This window comes from Sinocyclocheilus anshuiensis, unplaced genomic scaffold (assembly GCF_001515605.1).
Source record: "Sinocyclocheilus anshuiensis isolate Anshui unplaced genomic scaffold, SAMN03320099.WGS_v1.1 scaffold396, whole genome shotgun sequence".
Lineage (NCBI taxonomy): Eukaryota > Metazoa > Chordata > Actinopteri > Cypriniformes > Cyprinidae > Sinocyclocheilus > Sinocyclocheilus anshuiensis.
Window position 1 is genome coordinate 1213662 of NW_015558623.1, and position 10108 is coordinate 1223769.

General features: G+C 37.4%; 1 protein-coding gene across 3 annotated transcripts in view; it reads left to right on the forward strand.

Annotated features, from left to right (window-relative positions):
• Nucleotides 1-10108, forward strand: part of LOC107680714 (E3 ubiquitin-protein ligase PDZRN3-like) — a 101448-nt gene that overhangs the window by 3742 nt on the left and 87598 nt on the right. For 2 of the 3 annotated variants that reach the window (XM_016476744.1, XM_016476745.1), the window contains exons 2-3: nucleotides 4775-4861; nucleotides 6754-6861. In XM_016476744.1, coding sequence (XP_016332230.1) covers nucleotides 4775-4861; nucleotides 6754-6861 — 195 coding nt within the window. Of the gene's footprint in view, nucleotides 1-1112; nucleotides 1452-4774; nucleotides 4862-6753; nucleotides 6862-10108 lie in introns of those variants that run through there. The other variant, XM_016476746.1, reaches the window with a different exon arrangement.

The window sequence follows — 10108 nt, forward strand, 5'->3', positions numbered from 1 at the left end:
AAAATATAAAATTATAATTTTATATTTTTATTAATCATTTAATGTTTCTAAATTCATAAATAAAACATTAATATAATGACTTTCAAAAATAATCCCTCTCTGAAAAATATATTGTGATAACTACAACCGATCTCCGTCTAAATCTACTGTTTTATCTATCATTTAAAACGGTAACACTACAATAAGGTTGATTAGTTAACATAAGTTTACTACTTTAGTTAACATGAACTACGTATGAACAATCGTTCTACAGCATTTATTAATCTTAGTTCAAGTTAATTTCAACATTTCCAAATGCATTATTAAAATCAAAAGTTATGCTTGTTAACATTAGTTAATGCACTGTGAATTAATGTACTAACAACTAACTAACTAACTTTAAAACTAATTGTTTCGCTTGAAAAGTGTGCTTGCACTTCTTTGTATAAATGTCGCTTGCCTTAATCTAGCGAACAACATTCATACGTTTTAAGTTTGGCTTAAGCGTTAAAACTGTTTAGGCTAGTCTAAACACCTTTGTTGAGTGCGCAGTTCTTCGGATCGTTACGGTACCCAAATCGGCAACACTTCTCTCCCCCATAGGAAGTCTCAGGCAATTAGTTCAGTCAGTAGAAGTGCTTGTACTAGTTTACACAGTTTCTCTGAGCTCTTTTAATGACTAAGTCCGAAGAGCGATTAAACCCCTGAACTATTCTGTGGGAGGCCCGGATCTATTTTGGATTCTCCCTTTAAAAAAAATGGGATTTGAGTTGGATCGTTTCAAGGGGGCTGTGGACCCAGACTTCAAATGCAACTTGTGTAATAAAGTTTTGGAGGATCCGCTCACTACCCCGTGCGGTCATGTCTTCTGCGCCGGCTGTGTGCTGCCGTGGGTCGTCCAGCAGAGCAGCTGCCCGGTCAAATGCCAAAGGATCTCCACCAAAGAGCTCAACCACGTCCTCCCTCTAAAAAACTTAATATTAAAGTTAGACATTAAATGTGACAATCACGCGCGGGGCTGCGAGAAGATCGTCAAACTCCAGCATCTGGCGGAGCACGCGGAGATGTGCGATTATTCCCCTGCCAAATGTAGGAATAAGGGCTGCAGCGAAGAGCTGAACCTTAAAGATATGGATGCTCACATGCGTGAATCGTGTGATTACAGGGCGGTCGGGATATGCGAGAGTGGATGCGGATTGATGCTCACTCATAAGGAGCAGAAGTTGGACAACCACTGCTGTTTGAAAGCCCTCAAAGCGCACAACGGCGCGCTGCAAGGGAAAGTTGTCAGCTTGGATAAGGAGCTGAAGAAACAAGCTCTCAAATCGACTAAACGAGAGAAATCGCTTTTGGCTCAACTGTCGGCGGTTCATAACGAGCTTCAGATGACAGCGCTGAACTATCAGAAGAAATTTACAGAATACAGCGCCAGGATTGACTCGCTGTCCAAGAGTCTTTCTCCACCGTGTAAGGTAAGAGAACAATATAGACAACAGCTTTTGAACTCTTCAAAAATTTACCATGGTAACCATTTAAATAAAACTGCAACAACACTGTGGTAAAGCGTAGTATTGGCCACCAGTCATCAAATAAACAAATAATTAACAGTCAAACTGTCTGAAACGATTCTAAAACTAATGTTAGGCTACTTGAATGAAATCTCGTAATTGTAGCAGTTTTACAGCACGAATTATGGTATTTTAGCGGAAATTGTAGTTATCGTGGTACATTTTGTAAGGCACGGTGCCCGTTATCAGAACAACGATCAGAGCAAAGCCGTTTTTATTTAGCTGTTTTTCTTTTTTTGCTCTAATTTTCCTACAGAAAAAAAATAGATTTAATGTGCTTTTGTTTTGTTCTTTCTCCCTATTAATTTAGACTTTTATAGTCAGAGTTGTTTTTAAACTCTGTATCAAATTTCATTTTAAGCGATATCAATCGAGTTACTGAAATCGGTTGTGATTGGACGATAGGCAACAGGCTGCAGGTAATCACAGCCCTGTTGACATAACTTGTCGATTGCAAGCGTGATCGAGAGTTACGTAATCAGATTACTTTTTTCAAGTAACTAGTAAAGTAACGCATTACTTCTTAATTTACAAGAGAATATCTGAGTTACTTTTTAAAATAAGTAATGCAAGTTACTTTTTTTCCCAATTTATTAACTGACAGCTCTCCTGTCCCCATGTTGAGAGAAATCAGATGTTAGTGTAGTTCTAAAATAAATATAAATATGCATTAATTCATTTTCTTCTGACCTTCGATGATCCAGTTCAACCGTACTAATAAGCACAAATTACTCTAGACAAACATTTGTGAGTCTTTTTTTATTGCTGAAGTGTGTTGAAATTTCTTCTTCTGTATTCTACTGTACGGACATAAATTTACTATCCCTTCAGCCTGAGGCTTATTCATTTCACTTTTGGTGTGAAAGGCTTTTATATTTGCCAAAAATAGAACTTTTTTTATTTTAAAAACAAACAAGCAAGCCCTGTCCAGATTTAAAAAGTAACGTAACGCATTACTTCCCATAAAAAGTAACTAAGTAACGTAATTAGTTACTTTTTTATGGAGTAACGCAATATTGTAATGCATTACTTTAAAAAGTAACTTTCCCCAACACTGTCCGCCAACGAAAATAGTTCCGAACAATGCCAAACCAAGCTTCGCGTGTAGTTCAAGCAACTGGCATACTTAAACCCTGGCCTGGAATAGCATATGAGTGGAGCGGAGCGACAGATGTTTTACGTCCGTGATAAAAAGTGTTCCAATCCGTCGACTACAGCTACACTCCGACTTTTCCATTTCACTACGAAAGAAACCCCGCTTCGAGCGATTATGGAGGCAGAGGAAAAATCGTAACTCACTGTAGGCAAAACTTAGTATGTTATAATTATTTATTTTTATATTAAGACTCTAAGGGGAATTTCATGTTCTTATTATTATATACTTGTTTGTTCATTGATATTAATGCCAGCAGTCTTTGTTGTGACACATAAACAAGTTTTTTTTTTTTTTTATTCATATTTGGTCAGATGTTTGCTGTTGTCAGGATTTCCTCCAGCCCTGAAATATGCCTTGCTTAGCTGGCTTGCAATGTAGACGTCATTGGTTTTAACGATCTTGATGCAATTTGGTTAGTAAAGCTGCTTGAGGCTTTGTCGCTGAGGGAAGACTCAAGGAAATTTACATTTGGACATTAGACTTAAAAATGGTAGCATAGCCTACTTAAACAATGAGGTAATAAAATGTAACAAAAATACAGTATTTTATTCATACTGTAGTTAGTACATCAGAACTTGGGCGGTGCCATTGTAAAAGTAATACTGTGGTTCTTTGTACTCTACGTGCTAAAAAATTTTCTTTGGCACATGCCCAGATAAAGAAAAAAACTATGACACTTTTTCTTAGTGCTGTATGTCCTTGCCATGCTTTAAATCAAGTGCTATGACAACTTCTGGCATGTGCGATGCCCTTCAGATTAGCTGTAATATATTCTCACCTCAGGACACCATCAGAGCATGGAAAAATGTCAGTGAGTTACACTTGTGACAGATAACCTCCCTTGACCACTCTATGAAGGAGCACGAGATCCTAAGGCAGCCTCCCAGTGAGTGAACATGTTTATGGGCTCTGAATGATGTCTTAGTGCCAGCAACTGCCTTCCTGCTGGGGAATGTAGTCTCTCTTGCTGTTCCCATCACATGGTCCATCAGTCAAGTGAGTGAAGCAACTCAGGGCTGGGAAAAGGAGGGCGATGATGGGGAGCTGACATTTGCAGGATTGGGCCTGTCTGCTGAACGCTGGGCTGTTGATCCAGCTGCTCTAGAAGGGGAAAAAAATGATATCACAAGAGTTTTCGAATCACCACTAGAGCATTTCAGCATGAATTATGCATTATATATGCATATGTTTGTTTTCACAATTCAAGAGAATTTATTCATTAGATGAGTCATCCTTTGACATCATTCCACATTTGTTTTATTTACCAGACTGCCCTGTTTTTGTGAAGTAATCAAACCGAATCATATTAGCAGAAAACCGCTGACAAAACCAAACAACAGTGGTGTGCATTTATTTTAAGTGGAGTCGTTGCCTTCTACAGACGTTGTTTCCCATGGAATTCTGGGACTTGTTCCCATGACCTGGTCCAGTGGGGTGCATTCCTCACTAGGAGGCATACATTGCATACACTCAGCAAAGATAGTAAAGAGGACACTGTACAGTACATGCATGCCATTGATGTCTGTATTATATTTAGACACTGTATTCTGTGGCACACAGAAATTACAGCTGCTTTAGTCGCTGATCTTATGCAGTGCCACCCTAAGTGTGGAATAAAATGCTGACACCACTCGTTTCTCCACTTTCCGTCGTTCATCTGTTGAGAGAGCCGTTTGCTGCAAATGTATTAATATACTTAACCAAATGAGCAGGGAACAAGGCATTAACCCTTAAAGCTGCCGGCCACTTGACAGCTCCTTTTCCAAGATGCTTTAACCTTCGAAGAATTATGTAGATTGCAGAACATGATGTTTAATGATTCTAACAGGTGTACCTCTTTACTTGTTTGGTCACAGCCAAATGTAAGCCTTGATACCTGCAGATGATTTAAGAGCTTGTGCTATAAAAACACACCCTGAAGGGTTAGATTTGAAATATTAAGTTTGTAAGCTCAGATGTTTCTACTTCCCAAATGCTTGGTAATTTCATTGGTGTTCTTCACTTTTCAAAGGTTTTAAATAGAAGTATGTGTGAAGTGATGGGTCATTAATATGGTTTCCTCTTTTAACAGGGTGGAGAGACCAAAAGTGTCACGGCTATACTCCATCGTGTGTCTGGATCTTTAGGCTTCAATATCGTTGGAGGAAGGCCATGTGCAGTAAGTTTAGAAAGATTTGCACCCTTGTCTTATCTGTCATTAGCTCATTGTATTTCCTGTTTTAGCCCCAGGTTGTCCAAGGCAGCACAGGTTATTTATCTCCTCCAGGGTTTCCCAAACTGGGGTTTGTGAGTTAATGAAAAGCTAATTATTAATTAAATCATAAAAATATAAAATTAAAATAAATAAATAATTTACAAACAATTAAAATAAACACTAAAGCAAGATTAAATATTTAATTTGTTTACCAGCATATCATGTGACATTAACTGACAACAAGGAACCACGAACATGCAGATGTGTTAAATTATTAAAATAAATATTTATCTCATAGGTGTTCAGCTAACGTAAAAAATGGGGAATCTCAGATCATGCGTATTTTATATATATATATAAACATATTTTAATTCCTTAGATTACCTCATGCCGTACCTACATTATTAGATCTTGGTCTAGTCTTAACCAAAACTCAATTATTATGATGATAAACAACAAAATATGACACCGAGTTCTTTAATATCTGTCAGGTTATTTCACATTCTCAGTGTATCACTGTATACTGTAACTAACTTTAAGTGGAAATGGCAACTGGGAAAATACAGACATAAATTATATCTAACATATAAAGTGCCACTTTGGTACTTCGGTCCACCCGGAAGTGGTGGTTGCGGTATCCATATCAGTGTGAATGAGCACCAAACCCTTTAAGAAGTGTTTGTTTGTGGTTCGTCTGAACTAGAAGTGTGACGCACTTTGGTCTGAACTGGACTTTTGCTGCAAAACTTTAAAAAGGGGAAAAGTACTACTAGAGCCAAGTTTCCAGGGCTTCTTCTAAGACCCAGATGTAGCCTCGTCACAATGACGAGGCTTTATTTATTTATAAAAAATTGCCACTGTTATAGCATAAAGCACAAATTGCTATGGCTGAGTTTATGCTAAAGTAAGTGGAAGAGGTCAGTCACTAATGAGTGACACAAATGGCTGCGTCTCTTAGCAACTGCACAACTACTTCAACGTGGCCATGACCCCTCCCTAGCAAATGTTTGACATGCCATCTATCCTCTCTGCTTATAAGACCTTAGATCTGTTCCTGAAACTTTTAAATGTCATAGGTGGCAATAATTGTTGAAGCAATTTTTTATTTTTTTTTCTCTCTGGAATACTTGATTCTGATTAGTCAATCACTGCATTGAGTGGGTAAATATTTTTGTATGTTTTACATTTAATTTGGTATATTTTGTATTTAAATATTACATATTTTTGGAGTATCACATCTTCAGGACGTCAGGTCACTTTTAGAGTTCATGTAATTTAATTTTATTCTACAACATAGCTAAATTTGTTGGGAGAGTATCCTCTGGTAAATAAGAATGTTGTTGTTGTTGTAATGGGGAAGAGGGAAGGGCTTACAGTAATTAACTGCAGAGTTCACAGTTTGACTTCCTGCGGTTTCTCAAGTATTCCATTAAAAATTACAGCACAGTGTCACACAACATGGCAGTTAATGTGGTTTGATGTGGTTAAGGGGTGGGTTCAGCAAAATTTTAGCAGAGCCTTTGCTATAACCTTCCTGTCTAGGTTATAGTTTCATATAATGAATGTTGATCATCTTTTTTAGTCATCATCTCTTACACCCTAATCCTCCTATGAACACAATATGTCTTTCATTTGACAGTGCATTTGCAGAGAAGATGAACAATGGAGCGCATTGCTTGTACACCTGCAAACAATTATTTGTGTTTTGAATGTGTCCTTTGTTATTCATTTTATTTTTATTTTGCAATAAAATTATTTTGCGTCTGTAACCCTTACTAAAGAGGTTTATTGTATGGCAGTTAAGATTCATTTATCTTTTTTTAGCTAAATATTAATGCCTTGTTTTTGGGTTGCAGGATAATAAAGATGGCACTTCGAATGAAGGAATCTTTGTGTCGAAGATTGTGGAGAATGGACCAGCGGATAAAGAAGGGGGTTTGCAGATCCATGACAGGATAATGGAGGTAAGTACCTGTTTTAAGCCTGATTCTCTGGCCTAAAAAAGACACAATGCAAAAATTAAAATGTTGTGCATAGTGGCGTAAAGTGAGCCAGTCATAACGTATATGATATACATTCACAGTTATGGAGTTTTTGGACCAGTGAAATGCAGAGATGAGTGTAATGCAGTGTTGTTTGTCGCAATCATGGCTGGTTGGGACAGAAACTTTTAATGTGTTGCACCATGTTAGGACACAGTGTAAGATTTTTGCCAATTACAGCTCATCCTGAAAGAAACACTTGTACAAGCCAGTGCTGAACATATAAATACCTGTAAATAAAATGTTTATTGCATGTTATACCATAAAAATGGCTTGGTGGTAATTGCTTTTACAAAATTCCTGTTAAAAATTTGATCTTTCAGCCCTGACTATTTCAGAATATCTCCATTTGGTTGTTTATTGTATTTATTTGTTATTTATTGTTTACTGACTTGTAAAGGAATCCTTCCTGGCTGGCATCGGGTCAGAAGGCTCTCTCTTACCTTGGAACAAAATCTGGACTGTTTACAAAGGCCAGAAGTTTTTATAGCAGCATGAATCTCAAGTGTGGTACAACGGATGCATTAAATTTGCTGTAGCATGTTATAAATATGGCCTGGGTCTGTACAATTATTTAGCTAAGTTAATGTAAATATTTTCACTTCGTGTTGTCGAATCGTCATTCAACGAAATGGTAGCTTTCACCGCAAGATTTTTTCCCCTCAAGAGTTAATGGACAACATCACTTTTTGGTTGCAAGATTTATTAATTTGCGCTTGATGTCAGTATACTGTATGCAGTATGTAGGTTTAGGAAGTCATGCCTGTTTTAATACTAATGTTTAAGTGCAGCCACATGCTGTGTGCTAGCCGTAAGTGTCTTAAACTCTACTGTTCGTTTAGATGTACTGTAAGCCCTTGAGACAATGGATAGATTGAGCCACCTAAGGCGCCAAAATTTCAATTTCTTTTAGGAAGTCATGCCTGTTTTAATACTAATGTTTAAGTGCAGCCACATGCTGTGTGCTAGCCGTAAGTGTCTTAAACGCTACTGTTCGTTTAGATGTACTGTAAGCCCTTGAGACAATGGATAGATTGAGCCACCTAAGGCGACAGTAATGCAGTCGGCGCCTGGTGACTTAAGACCGTTAAACTGGCCTCGCTGGGGGGACGTATGAGTCCCAGATAGGTTAATGCATTGGGTGAAAATGTGCTAGTATGACTTATTTGGAGGAAGGGGCCAGAGTGAGGGGAAAAGCTTTGGATTGTGCTTCGCATGCCAACTGCTGCTTTGCCGTGATATCCGAGAGTGTTCCTTGTGGTTTTTGTGGATGTCACCTACATCTCTGCTTTTTCTTGTTTTTTAAAAAAAAAAAAAGGACATCAACTTAACAATACGTCGATATTTGAGAAGGGTTATCGGTGACTGGTTTAGTATTTTCATTGTAGTGTGCACTGTGCAGTAAGCTTTTTCAACAAGATATTTTGCTCTAGGATGGCACTAGACCTAGAAAGTCACTTTTTGTCTCTGTCTTTTGAATAATTAAGGTGAGTCAGCATGCGTGCCAGAGGATGTAAACACATAAGGAACATGAAGCACAAAGCCCTAGGTCAGTCTATTGAGTAGACCTTTAAAATTTATAGTCAGAAACTCTCTCCCACAATGCAAAGCTGTTCCCACCCCGTGCAGTCAGTTTGGATCATGTTTAAATGGGAATAACATTTTCTACTTCCTTCAGGAGATTTATCAGCAGTTTTAAAACTACCTCAATAATGTTTCTGCTATTTGAAAAGGATGTAATAATGATTTTCTTGCCTTCATGGACTCCTGAGGTAATGTGGTATCTGAGATCAAAATATGGGTTCTAGCATTACGCCGGTACCTCAGGTTGTATCGCATATTTAATTATGTTGACTTGAGAAATGACTTTCTGTAGAAATATAATCACAGGGGAAGAATTAATGCAAAATTGCTTACAGCAGTTTTGTTTCTATTGAAATTTCACTTGTATTTTTGCTAAACCAGCACCCTGTAGTCCCATCCTTTATAGCCCATGAGAATTAGACTCAGCTGGACTTTGCTCTTTAAAATATCTTCCTCCAGGCCCCAGCACTCCTCTGTCTCTCTTGCTATAGCTGCACTTTTTCATCCATCATACAGATTATCCATTTATTTCCTTTTTCATCCATCATACGGATTATCCATTTATTTCCTTTTTCCCACAGCTCTTTTGGAAACACATATAATCCTTGGCAATTGTGCATTGATGCTATAAATGTTACTGTCATTTTGAGGTTTAGCACCTTGCTGCATATTGTTGATGTAAAAATATTATATCCATCGAGGTTGTTTTTTTTAACGTCATCAGTTTTCCTTTTTGTTATTTTTCCCAAAAGGTTTTAATTAGGCATGCCCAATATGTAAATACCATCTTAGCGGGCAATATTATTCATCAAGTAATGTATGTATATACTGTATATAATCCGTCAGTGTCTGTTGAATAATTAATTGTGAATGCCGTTTTCTCCTAATTCTAACAGTTTTTTGCTGTAACGTCATATTTTAGTAATGCTATTAAATTAATCTCTAGAAAATTTACATCAGTTTCACTCTATGCCATAATGTTGTGATACCTCAATTCACTTGTAACATGTAAAACATTTTTTTTTGTAATTAATTTATTTATTTAGACAAAATAGTATGTAAGGAATAATTGATGATGGGCCGTTGAATTATTAGGTTGTTACACCTCGGGTGTGCATTATTTTCTAGTAATTCAATGGACCGGAGTCAATTATTCCGCTTATACTGTTGTTACCACACCTCAAATATTATTCAGATGTTATACTTAAAGACATTTGTCAGGTTTTTGTCCTTAAAATGCTCTTGTGAGTAGGATTAATTTCTTACGTGTCTCATCCAACACCTCCGTTGCTAATTCCAAAATGTCATTTTAGACCTAGCAGCGGCGGCTTGAAGACTAATGCAGATAATAATTAAGTTATTGGAGAGAGAGAGTGAGAGAGAGTGTGTGAATTACCGGAGTCTGTGCGTCTCTCAACAGTGTTCGGCAGCAGCGTCCCTACTAATAGCGAAACTGCGAGTTCATCATCTTCAAGAACAGCGCCGTTATTAGTGAGAAATAATAGTGGCTTTTAAAGGTGGGGTAAGTGATTTCTGGTAGCCAATGTTGATATTTCAAATCACCAAAACAAACACGCCCCTATTT